This window comes from Tetrao urogallus (assembly GCF_951394365.1).
Source record: "Tetrao urogallus genome assembly, chromosome: 5".
Lineage (NCBI taxonomy): Eukaryota > Metazoa > Chordata > Aves > Galliformes > Phasianidae > Tetrao > Tetrao urogallus.
The window spans coordinates 50,112,245-50,126,618 of record NC_136818.1 but is presented as its reverse complement, the minus strand read 5'-3'; the positions used below and the strand labels follow the sequence as shown (position 1 = coordinate 50,126,618).

General features: G+C 34.0%; 1 protein-coding gene across 2 annotated transcripts in view; it reads left to right on the top strand.

The window, feature by feature from the left end:
- Positions 1 to 14,374, top strand: part of EXOC6 (exocyst complex component 6) — a gene marked incomplete at both ends in the record, with an annotated part of 81,720 nt that overhangs the window by 36,202 nt on the left and 31,144 nt on the right. For both annotated transcript variants that reach the window (XM_079536177.1, XM_079536178.1), the window contains 2 exons: positions 1,371 to 1,505; positions 4,812 to 4,991. In XM_079536177.1, the coding sequence (XP_079392303.1) occupies positions 1,371 to 1,505; positions 4,812 to 4,991 (315 nt within the window). The remainder of the gene's footprint in view (positions 1 to 1,370; positions 1,506 to 4,811; positions 4,992 to 14,374) is intronic.

Here is a 14,374-nt window from a genome sequence, read left to right as displayed (position 1 = left end):
TAAACAGGGAGTTGTGAGAAACCACCCTTGCAACTCTGCTTGCATGCAAGGCACAGTTCATGTGAGCTACTTCTGCCCAGCAATTAGCGAGACATTGCTGAGTTTCTTTTTCGTCCTTAAAATAGAATTATAATTAAAAAATGGTTCTCATGTGAGCCATGTGAGTGAAGTCGCTGAGTAAACCTGTCAGATGAGCATGTCCAAAATCTGAAGTTGAGACATGAATGATTTTTATATTAATTGTTAGTAAAACATTTACACATATTGTTTCTTTTTCAAAACTGTTTAATGTATTTATTGGGTGAAATGCAATAGGGTGAAATAGCAAATCATGCCGTGAACATTCACTGCAGGTACGTACGAGGTCAGGAGTAGTAGCTGAAAGATGATGCATGATGCTACTGGAAAGGAGTTAGACTGCTGCCACTAGTGCAGTGCCATTTTCACATTTTATTTTTCTTTAAAAATTGCAAGAATCTCTTGTGTAGATGAAATAAGAAGACGATCATGAGGAGGGAAAAGCTCTAATTCGTATATTGCCATATTTATATGTGAAGCCGTAAAATTTTTCTGAGAAAGTTTTCTACATTCTTGAAATTGGTGCAGGATATGAAAAAAATCACTAATATTTTTTAGGTATTTAAATATCAGGATGGTATGTTATCATAAAAAAGTTTATAAGGTAAAGTTGTTACTTCTCCAAACGTTACATTAGTGATCACTAAAAGGTGTTGGAGCCAGAGTGCAAGTAGTGAGGATATCAGAAATCATACACCATTGTTTCAGTTATTATGCATTACCTGTGTTGTCTGATTTATGAACTGAATATGAATGAAGGTCCAGCCTATAAGAAGAGGTAAATTGTATCTTTATCATGTATATTTATATCTAGAGCAGTTACGTTACCATTTAGGGGGAGATGCAATAGTATTTTTGAAATTTTCTAACTACTTTATGCATTGTTTTTATGCATTTATGTATTTATTTAGATTTTTCTTTATTTTAACTGCAGCAATGATGTTTGCTTTCTTGTTTCCGTGTTTATGTAGTACAAATTAGTGATTTGATTTTGGCAATATGTTATCCTTTATTTTCCCTTTCTTTAATTCTAAAATAACAATTGAATTAATGTCACTGAGTAAGTGTCTGCAATCTTCATTTTTTAAATGGCATTTGTATGTAAACTCTGGTGTTATTCCTTACTGGTATTTGACAGCTAACTTGAAAGTTGTCAGTTAATAGCTGATAACCTGACATACTGCAATAAACTTCTAGCAACAGGGTTTCTGAAAGAAGCCCCCATTTACAAAATTCAAGTGTTGGTGGGTAATAGAAAAAGGCTTTTTATGATAATTATTTGTTTCTTGTAGCTTGTTCAAATCATCATAAACACAACACACCTGGAATTAGCCTGTAAATACCTTGAGGATTTTATCTCTAACATCACGAACATTTCGCAAGTGACTGTTCACACTGCGAGGTTGTATGGACTTTCTACATTTAAGGTATGGTATATATCATCTGTTATGCAACCACATATGAAAAGTTAATTAATTTGCACTGATTTTAATGTATCTGAAAACAAAAGGAGATTGAGGGGAAAGCTGTGTATTTTCTCATTTTGACTCTAAAAAAAATCTGTTGGGAATTGAATTTTAACACAGCAGATAAACACTGTTTTTTATGTTATTGGTCTGGGAATTCAGTATATGAGAAGCATCCACATTCCCACAGATGCCTCTTTTATAAGTTACAGAATGACAAACAAAGTTTGACTACATCAGAAGTTTTCAGTGGATTAAGTTCCAAGCAGTGTGACATCTTTGCATTTCTGAATGGAATCAAGCAAAACAGCTACTGTAATCTGACATGTTTTATGTTTGTGGTATATTCTCAGACTGTGTAATGATAATATAAAAGCAGTATTTAGTAATACATGTTACAAAGCACAGCTTATTCAATTGTATTTAGAATTCATATTTTGATTTAATATCCTTTACATTTATTTGCACGGTGATGGTTGTTAAAATGGAAATAGGGCTAGATATGATCAATGATATTGGTGTATAATTATCAACAAAAAAGCTTTATTTTTATCTTTAAATAATAAGTATCCTCAGAGAAGTATTTTTCCACAACTTATTATTTTTATCACTTTTATCTCCATGACTGAATGGTTGAGATTATTATCTTCAGCACTGTTCATTCAGAAGGCAAACCTGTATACTATATGGAATCACAGGTATTCACATCAAAGGTTTCAAAGCCTTCTCATGAGAAATATGGTACTCTGTGGGAGGGCATTGGGATGGCACTTAAAGGAGCAGTGTTCTCTGTCAAGGTTTGCTGCTGGCTAAGAGATCAGAAATCTGTCACCTAGCCTCTGCATTTCTCACTTTCTGTCTGTTTGTAAGCAAGAACTCAAATGACCTGTCGTAAAATAATTTCTGAACTGCCATAAATTACTAATAGTAGAAACTCTCCATAGACAAAGAATGCAATGAATGGTTTGCATATATTGCAAAACCAAGTTTTGGAATTCATACATGTAAAATAAGACAAAAATTACTTCATCAACCAGGTCTAGCCAAGTAGCTTTTTTGGGGGTTTAGAACAGAAGCAAATCTGTGTGCCTTGTGAGGAGGAAAGGGATTTCAGGTTTTCTTTATGAAGAAAACATTCCTACAGAAGAATAATCCTGTATGGGTCATTTTATCCAGTAATTTCAGCAAGTGCGTTGCCTTCCCAGTCACCTGGGACTCCTAAGTAGAGATTTTTGGAAAAGAAACAAAACATCCAAAAAAGTCACAAGAGATTCCAGAGCAACTGTAACTTGAACTTTAGGTATGTGGATTTTTTTATAGTATACAGTGGAACAAAGACAGATGGGATGAGGAGGATTAATCCAATTGAGAGTAGTTCTGTTTTCTGCACTGCATTTTTTTCCCCTTGGTATAATATGTGGCTTATTCTGTATTGATATCCCCTCTGGCATATGTTAAAAGATTGTTAAGGTGGAATAAGACATCATCATCCTTGCAATACATTTTATATTTCCAATTGATTGCCAGTGATTTTCCTATTTGTTGTTGTTGTTGGCTAAGAATTTCTTGACTTAAGACAAAGCAGAAAAGGCACAGCAGCTGTAGTGAGATTAATACTGCCCTGTCAGTACAACCTTACTAAATTTTGGCCTATTGTATAGATCTAGGCTATGTTGTTTGTTATGCAGTAGTATAACAGTAGTAGTGTATGTGTGCGTTTGAATTTTCATGTCAGTGGATATTTTCTTGTAAGGACAATTCATGCTTTTTCTAACATTTGTAACAAAACACTCAGTGCAGCCATAGTCTGATTTCATTAAGAGGTAAAACGTTCTCTGTCCTTGAATTTCATCTAATAAATGACAGCTTAGAGTTTACATTACATTTTGTGCTAATGGCTTTTTTTTTAAAATTTATGTTTAACTACTATATAAACTATTTAAGTTTCATTGGAGATAATTGCAGAATATTATAGCTGTGTATTAGAGCTGAGCTTAATACCTAAGCCATTCAGCAAAGTACAGAGTGAACAAGTAACAAACATACAAGGAAAATGGTCTGTTTTCTCTCCTATCTCCTTCCCTGGAGAACCTGCTAGCACAACATTCTCTACCTATAGCAGAAAATTCTTTTCTCATTAATCCTTTTTTTTTTTTTTTTAAATTTATATTTAATGAAAAACTGCATGTAGTTCCCCAGCTGGGCCCTCATAGGGTTTGGTATGTTCACAGTTATTAAATTCATCTCCTGGTGGCAAATCATGTCACTCCCATTCTTTCTGACTGATCAAAAATCTCCTTTATTAGCAGTGTTTGCATTCCATGAGATGATCTCAAAAATACACCTATACTGTTGTTTTTCTTGTTTCTCTCTCTTTTTTTTTTTTTTTTTTTATACAATCCTGTTTCATTGCTTCTGTATCTGAGGGCTGCTTTTCCCCTTTTGTTATTGGATGTAAGGTGCCACTTTAAAATACCATTCAAACTGTCTTAGCATTCTTTTGTAACAATGTAAAAGTAAAGCCAAGTACAAATTAAAAACAAATAAACAACCTCTCTGCCGTCAAAACAGCACCATCTTTATTCATTTTATCATATTAAAAAGCTACGTAGCTTTCAGTGTTTACAACATACTTTTCAGCTTTGGATGGCTGAGTGCAGTTGTGGATACCATTGTATTCCCTTGCCTCTTTAAATCAGCAGTCACTCTAAACAAAAATAGATAAATTTGGAGATCTAATTGGTAGAATTCCTTGAACCCAGGGTCTCAGGATTAGACTGTGTAAAGGCTGTTCAAGAGCCAGATACACAGCATTGAATCCTTCGCCCACAAAGGAAAAAAAAGTTTGTTTCTAAACGTAATTTTCCTATTAGAAAAAAGCCATTTAACAAAACTGCCCCATTTGCCTTGGTCGTATTTCTTATGGGGGAAAGTCTGGTGAACTTTTGAAAGTTTTTTGGTGCGATTATGTCACCAACATAAAAGATGGAGTATTTCCTCTGCCTCTAGAAGTCATCCCATATCCGAATACTGCTGATTTACATTTTCTCTTACGTGTACTTATGTATACTTATAGCATACATCGTAGGAATTTTTAAAAACTAACTTCAGACTTATTGCGTCAAGACACAAGCTAACAAACTTTTTTTTTAACCCTAAAAAACAATTATCTGTAAGACTTCAGTTTCGTTGATTAAAAATATTTAATCTATGTTCTAGTAATATTTTAGAATTCTGGTAGTTGTGCAATTTTTTTTTTCCCCTCAGGATGCAAGGCATGCTGCAGAAGGAGAAATATATACAAAACTAAACCAAAAAATAGATGAATTTATTCAGATCGCTGACTATGACTGGACAATGTCTGAATCAGATGGAAGAGCCAGTGGGTACTTAATGGACCTCATTAACTTCTTGAGAAGCACATTTCAAGTTTTTACTCATTTACCTGTAAGTTTTCAAAATTAAGTGTAATTTCAATCCATTGGAGCATTATTTTATTTTATAAGATTTTGAAAAAATATGCAATTTTTTAATTGAATGCATGCTAGCAAGGAATATATCAGTATTTTCAGTATAGATGTGCTTCAGATGTTTCAGTATGTTGATGATGCTTACCTATGAGAATTCTTAGAAAATGCTTTTGAATACTCTAGAAGTAATGCAAACAACAGCTGATTTACAAATAGTCTAAGAAGTTAGCTAGAGCAGGCAAGTCCTCAGATGTCCTTCATTGTACACATTCATTGATTCAGAGGGCACTGAATTGGTGCAAGTCCTTCATTTTTGCAGATTCTGGAGGCCTTGGATTTGGTTCTTTTCAGTTAAGTAACTCTGATTTAAAAAAATAAATCACTTAATTCTTGTTAATTGAGCATCATGGAAACAACTCCCTGTTCTTATTCAAATATATCCTTTACTTTGTACCACTTGAAGGGGCACTAGTAACATGTTTGATGTACTTCTTGTTACATTCCATTGTTCACTTTCCCCTTTCTTTAAGACAAAAAAAAAAACAAGATTTTCTAGTTCAAGCTATGGTCATAATAGTTTATACCTTTGTAAATGTGGAGTAACTTCAGCAAGTCTTTCAAGATGCATCTGCTTTTCCTCGGTTTGTCCTTTGTTGCTGCTGTCATGCTGATGTCTGATTGCTTTACCCACATGCAATGCCTGTCAGGAATCAGTTCTCAATGCATAAATATTTCGAGGCTCCAGACTGGTAGATAAATTTATTTACATTCACAGCAAGGTGCTGAAGTTGCTGACATAGTGGGCTTATCAGATCTTCCAAATTATGTTAAGTGGCTGTGATTCTTTTGTCTTTTTTTAATTACTCAAAGACATGGCCCATTCAGTGTTGGTGTGAATGGGAAGTATGCAGCACATGTTTCCAAGCCAAGTCAACTGAGCACTTTTTTTAAATAAAGGATAACATGCTTGTTGGTTAAATTCACTGTAACCTTTTTGTTACTCATTGAACAAATGGCACTGCTCCTCAATGGCTATTTGTGTATAGCAGCTGTGATCAATGATGTACAGCTTGTGATATAGGTCTCCTAAAATAGAGTACAGACAGAAATTTAAATGTCCTACTATCTGCTGAAAGGAAGTTGTAGGTTTCTTGAATGAGATAATTTGTTAGAAGGGTTGGAAAGTAGCATCTATGGCATTAAGAGACTTGAAAAACATTAAAGGCATAGAAATAAGTGCCTGAGGATGCAAGCCAACCTTTGGAGAAAGGTTGTTCCTATGAACTGTTTATTTTGTAATTTAAACTCTGACCAGTTAACAAGCTGGAGCTGTATGGCTGAGCAGTCTGGTCTGGCAGGAGGTTTTTTGTTGCTTTTGGATTTCCCTCTGTATCACTCTGGCTTGGCAGATTGTGGAAACGTGCAGTCCTATAAATGTTGTGTATGTGCTGTGGAGACTGTATGAAAATGCGTGAACAGTGTAATTGTGGTGGTTCTTGTTAGATATGTAGTAGTAAGTTATTTTATCAAGAGAAAATGTATAATAAAGATTTTCAATGGCAAGCTCAGAACTAGATTCCATAGCTCAGTAAAATACTAGTGCTATGGAGTCCTAACCAAAACTGGATTAGCTTATGCCACAGTTAAAACTGGAAGAGTTTTAGTATGTATTTCCATTAGCAGAATAAGACTGTCGCTGTGTCATTTCTATAACAGTTTGTATTGCTGGCAGAAGCAATCCTACTGCACAAAATGGTTTGTCAGAACCATGTCTGTAACTGGAAATCAAAAAAAATCCTGAGCAGTGGTTGTAATTTTAGGAAAAAAAAAAAAAAAAAAAGCAGGACAAATGGAGGAATCATTTCCTATCATGGTATATCCTGTGGTATTGAAGGGGTTTTTGCTGGAGCTTGAGCATCAGTTTGCTATGTTCATCCTCCATAGTCTGGTTAAAGGGTCATTGACATTCTATCTAATATTGTTTCAAACTCAGTTTTCCAGTAGGGGTGTTACAATCTGTTTACTTTTTGGTGGATGTTGGATTCCTGTCATTAGAGCCCTGTCTTGTCTCAGGTATATGTGTAAGCTGTGGAAACACACCTGCAGGTCTCCTTTTACGCTCTCACCTGAGGCTATACTGAATTATTTCTGTAACGGTGTAGACATAAGTTTTAAAAACATACTTTCTCTGTTAAATGTTTTGTGAAATTTGTGTATTATTATAATTGGAACATTAGAGATCTAAATCAGACCATGATCTCAATGTTTTTGAACTTGCACATTTCATGGCACAAGTTTGCTGGAGTCTGCTAGACCCATGGAATCACTGCAAACATGTCTTTGAATGTTTTTTTTTTCAGTTAAGTTTTACATCTTAGTTTTCTCCTCTGTATATATGTACTGTGCTTTAGCATCAGTTTTGGAAAAGAAAATATACTCATTCCATCTTCCAGTTATAGCACCATTACCTTTGCATTAACAGTTATTTAAGGACTGGTTAACATTTCAATTATTACTGTCCTAAGCCATTCTAAATTTTGCCTAAGTATGTTTATACCATACAGATAGCCTTCATAGGCCGAGACAGTAAACATGGCACAAGTATTTTGGAATGTATTAATTGTTATATAGAAAACTTTTTGGAAAGGCATAAGAACAGATGTTTCCCAATCTGAAGTTTGCTGTTTTAATATTTTGGCATACTGTTCTTTATTACAGAAAAACATTTTATTGCTGAACCAGTATTATTTCAATTATAATCTCTTTGTTGTACAATGGCAAAATACTGTATAATTTCAAAGGTGTGCTATTTTTTTTTTTTTTTAAGCAATTATATAAATGTTATTTTTTGGAAACGTTTCCTTATCTTTTATTGCTACCAATTTTTTATTCTTTTTTTTTTTTTTTTTTTTTTTTTTTTTTTGATGTTGACAGTACATCTTAATTTTTTGTTTTGATTTGATTGCCTTACTGGTTTCCTTCTCAGAATAACAACAATGACCATGCAGCTATGTCGGTAAGTAGATGCAAGATGAAGAAAAAGCATGTGAACTGAAAAAACTATGAACTGCCTGCAGGCTTATTGCTTCAATTTTTAATCATTTAATAAAAAGATATTTTTGTTTTGCTGATGTTTTGCTGTGTACCTTGTGTGATTGCATGCAGGAATCAGGTTAATGACTAACACAGGGCTTTCGTACACTAGAATGGCAGCAGCCCTAAAAGCCTTGCAGAAAGCAGGTGGGTGTGCATTGCATCCCAAATGAGATCATTCAGAGGAGGCTCTGAAGCCTTTCAAGAGTGAGGTCAGGTATCAAAATGCAGCGGTGAGGCATCCAGAATTGAGGTGGAGTGATATAACAGAATAAAGTATTAATGAAAGGTCCGTCTTTTCTCTGCTACATCTGTCTGGTATCTAGGGAGTGTGTTTGCCCAAATACGTATATTTTTTAGAAGATGATGGATTGCAATTCTTCCAAGTTCTGATTATGTTCAGGTCATGAATTTTTGTACAAGCACTTTATTTTGATTTAGCGTAACATTTCTATTATAACAAAAATGTTGAAATTATTACTTCACTAATTTTCTGTGAACATATAATTTTGGTTTATCATCTCCAGTTAATTGAATCTTATTACTGTATGCTGCTTAATTGAACAAATGTACACTGTGCCATTCACTAAGTGAACAAGCATATAATGCACTTACTGTATACAGTGTGGGAATTAATGCTATGAAAGATGTAAAATTTACAGTTAAAACGATCTTCTCAGGGAAAAGAATAATTAGAGTTTAATAATGATAATTATATATAATTTAATGTTAGTGATCAGAGTAAAAGCTTTAATACTCAGTATCTAACTGGTCCACAGATGTGTTCTAGTAGTCAATAGAGCATAAGCTTCAAATACATGTGCAAGAGGTGGACAAATATGAAAGAGGCATTTTATTCTATTAGTTAAAGCCTTCAGTTTGTGTTGAAACAACTGTCAGTAATAACCATAACAATTTGGAATTAAAATAAAATATATCTGTTAAAAGGGGAAAAAATTGTAGAATCAATGTTGTTATTTAAGATTCTTTGCTCTATTTTTCAATTTTCAATAGTAATGTCAGAAAACTTCAGTTGTTGTATTTGTAGTGTAGATTAGATTTTGTATCAAGAGCAGCCAGACATCTAGACAATTTTGTTACAGAACAATACTCTTAGGATTAGGTGCCAAAAATAATTGGGGGAATCTCAATGTCTTAATTACCAGGAAAGCTGGAAGTGGATCTGAAGTAGTTTGTGTTTAAATGTGCAGAGAGTGTCTGCAAAGCTGAGTAGCATCCATTAAATAGTTAATTTTACTCCTGACTGCCAAAAAAATACATTGGACATAAATTAAATTGTTAGGTTTGTTCTATTTTGTTTTAATATGAGATGGTTTAAATGTTTGATTTTTTTTTTTTTTTTTTTTTTTGGTGTTGGTTTTTGTTTTTTGGTTTTTTTTTTTAGGATTTTTAGTTTGCTACTAAATTTACCCTGAAATTTGACAAAAGATAAAACTAAAGCTTGATTTGTGACTTAACCTACATGGACACATCTAAATAAAACACCTCATCTAAAGACTCAGCAGAAGAGTGTACTTTAAAGAAAGGTACTTTAAATAAAGGATATATTTCCAGCATGTAAAATCCTCACTGATGTTCTCAGTTCTTCCCTACTTCCATTGGACTTGAGATTGGTGATCTTGTTAAGAAGTGCCATCAGCTCCAGGATGGGCATGCCGTGTCATATGGAGGGCAGAGCAGGGAAGCTGATGTTCTGCAGCTGGGAGTCACCTGGAAGAGCTTTGTTTTTGAAGCAATGTCAGTGTTCTCCCTGTAAGAGTGACTTCCAGCTGTGGTTTTATTCTAGAATCTGATGGTGTTCATGTACTTACATCTTCATCTCTTCCTTTCACAGTCTGGAGAGCTTCTCTCCTCTCTCCAGATAACTGAGAGGATAAGGGTTCCATACAAGAACTCCTTTAAAAATAGTTCCCACGCCACCTTTCCAAGTGGGAAAAGTTTGTCTGTTTCATTGAAAGATGTTCCTCTACACATGTGCTTCACTGATGAAAAGAGAGATGAACAGAATGATTTTTTTCCTAACTTTACCCAGCTGCTTTAGCAGATTATGGAAATTTCCAATTGCCTCCCCATCACTACAGTGTTTCACTGCACTGTGTTAGATCACATATAGTTCCGATCTGTAGGCAGAGGCCTTTTGAGAAGAGGAATAAAGAAGACAAAGCTTGCTACTTCAAAACTTTTTCTAGATCAACCAAGTAAAAAGCCAATGAACCTGAACTAGTAGAGTAGGAGGTAGTCCATAAAGTAGGAGTTTGGACTGAATAATGCTAGTTGTGTATTCCAGTGAAAATTTCTGTTAATGGAATACTCATGATGAACTATCGAGGTGACATGAGCACTGGGAACATTGACTGTTTTATTTAGAAATATTTCCTGTTACTGTTGGGTAGGCATCAGTATGCTGGTTGTATCATGACTGAGTGCTGCTAACATTCCAGGGGTGAATGGCACAGAAGATACATTGCTTTTGAAAGCTTATAACTTCTGAGTCATGTAGCTTTTAAGGATTCTGATTTCTGAAGTCACAAGAATTTATTTTTTTGAGATTATTGTTGTTTTCAGTTTCTTTTATATAAAACAGCCTGTTTTAGATTCATGCTGCAATGTATGGTGTCATTAGATACTTCTAATCAAAAAGAAAATCCAGTTTTCATCACACAGCTGTTAACTTCATAAAGACAATTGAATGATAAAGCTTGTTGAGGACCTGCATTTTTTAAGTTCATATTTTGAACAGCTTAAGAGTAATCAAGCCTTTTATTTTTAATTAGTTTGTTTGAAAACATAGAGGATGCGTATAAAGGTTTTTACAGTTTATGTGCTTTGTAAGTACTAAGTTAGTATTGGACATCCCTTTAGGAAAGAATAGCTAGTAAAAAGTTACAAATACAAATTATTTTCAATTAGATGCTATTTTCAGTAGAATTTGGTACGGATACTTGAAGTAAAATGGAGTCCTAAAGTTCTATTAGGTTTTTTATATCCTTGTTTCTTTATTGATAATTCAAAAGTTGGATGTTAGTCCTGCTTTAGTTTTTATAACTGATGAAATCCATATGTTTATGGGTTGGGTTGTTGCTTCTTTTGTTTTTTTTTTTAATTTCAATTTTTTTTTTTTTTTTTGCTGGACATGTCATACTGTGAAATTAATTCTTAATCTTAACTTCTTAGATTTAACAGATAAGTTTTGCTATTTCCTTTTGTGCTGAGGATGGTGGTTTGTGTTTTTTTATTGTTTCTGTGATTGACAGCAGAAGCCTAATTTCACAGCTTGCAGTAAGGGTAAAGGGGTGGTGGTTTTCTGCAACTATATTCAAAAACTGTCAATCAAAAGCCTCCATAGGCTACTTAGAGAATGGGTTTTCTTACTGATTTCTCCAAATGCTGCTTCATGCTGTCTTTGATTGGCACAGCCTGGCAGGGAGGATGGATGAATCTGTCACTGGTCAGTTAATTGTGTTGCTGGTCTCAGCCTGACATCAGGTCTTTGACTCTTAAGTGGCTCAATGCAAAACAAATTAGAAGATTGTAGTCATATTTCTCTTTCTGTATGCTTTGACTTTGTTGAATGCAGTCCATAAATCATATTGACTGACACCATAGTGAATGATGAAAGGTGCTTTTGAGACACTAGCGTGGGTCTTAGAAAGCAGTGCTGCGGAGGTGCCATGCAAGGATGCATATGGCTGACCCTTTGGGAATTTCCTAGGAGCCAAATGTCTCTTCACTGCAATTGTTCTTAAGAGAAAAGCCTTTGGGTCCCATAAAAAGGATTTAATATGTCAGCAGATTCTCTTTATAAGCTCCTTTGAAATATAAGAAGTTTGTCTAAGGGTTTTCTTTTTTTGAAAATTGTATTTCAGCAAAATGTGAAGGCTGGGTCAAAAAAGAAAAAGAAAAAAAAAAAAGGAAAAAAAACGGTTGCCCTTAACACTGTTAGCAGGTGTTTTTGCTTATAGAATAGGGTCCTTGTTTCCTAAACTTTGCATTGGTTGAGTGGAAGAATAGGTTTTGTAGATAGCAGCAATTAACATAGGCATAGTGGAAATAATAGGAGGCAATACTGAAGCAAATGTGAGAAGGCTGCTGAATCTCTGCATGCTATTGAATATTGATATTTCTTTGATACAAAAAGTTGGCACAGCCACCCACTCTCAAAAAAAAGAAAAAAAAAAAGTGTTTTAAAACTAAATGAAATTTATTTCACCGTGGAAAAGAAATATGTGATTTTTATATGTTCATAAATCCTCAAATTTTCTCTTTAAAATGCCTTATGAAAAAAAAGTAATTCATTAATTGGTGGATGAGGGAAATTTGCAGAGGGATTTTAACTGGAACTTGTTTGTTGAACACAAATTTGGAATTTATTCTTTTCTGAATGTTGTACATTCAGAAATGGTGTACTGAATTTTGAGGAGGGTAACAATAAAGTTCATATTTATCTGAGGTAAAATTCAGCATTTAGGTTGATGTGTCTAGCTTTCTCCAGATTACAAAAAATTGAGTGATTGTGTTAAGTATAAACTATGTGTGGTAATCTTCCATTACCTGCTATGTGAACAATAAGCCTGTAGTTCAAGTTGCATAGTTGAAAGTAGTTGAAATGTTAGGATGTTTCCATCTTACAAAGTCTTACAAGAAACATTCAATGTACATGTATTGATATTTATTTAAAGTCTAAGAGACTTTATCATGTCATTTTTGTATTGTAACCATTGTCTTGTGCTCCAGTACTATTGATATTTGCCAGATTGCAACAATTAACTACAGATGCTTATCAGAAAGATAAAATTCTGTTTTTGACTAATAATAATAGGAGGAATACACTTTGTTTGCATATAAAAAGTAAATGTTAATTTTTTTCTGACAACCTATTAATCTGATTGAACTTTTATTACAGTATAGAGGCAGCATAAATAGGACATGGAGCTGATTTGATGGAGCAGTACATTAAACAGAGATGCACTAGATGTTCCATTAAATCAAAATGACATTTCCATTAAGTATTTGAAACCTACTACACAATAATTAAATGAACTGTGGCCCATTGATTGCCCTCCTCACCTCTTTTTTTCTTCATTTTCTGTTTTTTTTTCTGTCTTTTTTTTTCCCCCATTCATATTGATATTGTTCTGCTTGGGGAATAGAGCTGCATGTCTCCCAGTGTAATTACCATTGGATTTGGGAGACTTTTAAGCATGCTGTTCTTGCATTGTTTCTTACATTCCTTGTTGTCAGTTCATCTGTTTTGGTCAAGAATGTTATTTGCTTTTCTGAGGTGTTCAACTAAGAAACTGACATCTCATTTTAGATATAAAGCTCCTAGCAGTTCGAGGTATTTTAAAGCTTTTTATTTTAAAGAGGTATTAGCAAAAGCCATTTAATGTGTGCATGAAAATTAAATAATATGTACAATTCTTCCTGTTAAGGATGAGATCTTCAGATGCTAGAGTAGAACTTCACAAACTTTTTGAACAGTGAACTGCTGTCAGTCCTTAGCACTTCTCATGGCTTATGTGTGTTTCTGTGAGGCAACACTGAATTGACCATCCTGATCTTGCACAAAGCAGTTGGGGAACCATTGCTTTAGAGAATAGTTGTCATCACTTTACTGTTGGGTAGTAGTAAAATGGCAGTGGTTTATGTCCCCGTAGGTGGAGTACATATTTATGATTTCTTTCATGTAAGCATGTAAATAGTTACCTTTGTTTCAGTGCACATTGTAAACATTTGCATTAATTGAAAAGCATGGTGTAAGCACATAAAACCATAGTTTATTATAATTCCATTTGCAAGCCAAGATCTCTGTGCTTTTGAAGTTTGCAGTGCTATGAATAGAATGTTGGCATCTGATTGAGTATCTGCTCTTAATTGGTTTTTCTTCTATAGCAGAATTTCCATATTTTTTATAATTTTATGTACTAAAATGTTAATAATTCGTAAAATTAATTTCTGATTTTTGTGATTTGTTTTATTGTTCTCTGGTCTGGAAATGATTTGTCTCAATTACTCATATGTTGTGAAGAGAAATGTTACTAACTAGCCTATGATTGAAAAATTATTTCTATTCTGTACAGCAGAGGGCTGTGTTTCATTTTGTACATGGTTGATTACTGACAGCACTGATTTATTAAGCACCCAAAAAGATGATAGATATCATGAACATTTTCAATAATTTATCAACAATCTTTGAGATGAAGTTCAGGCAACTAAAGTGTCCATGATTAGAGTAAGCTGCTATGA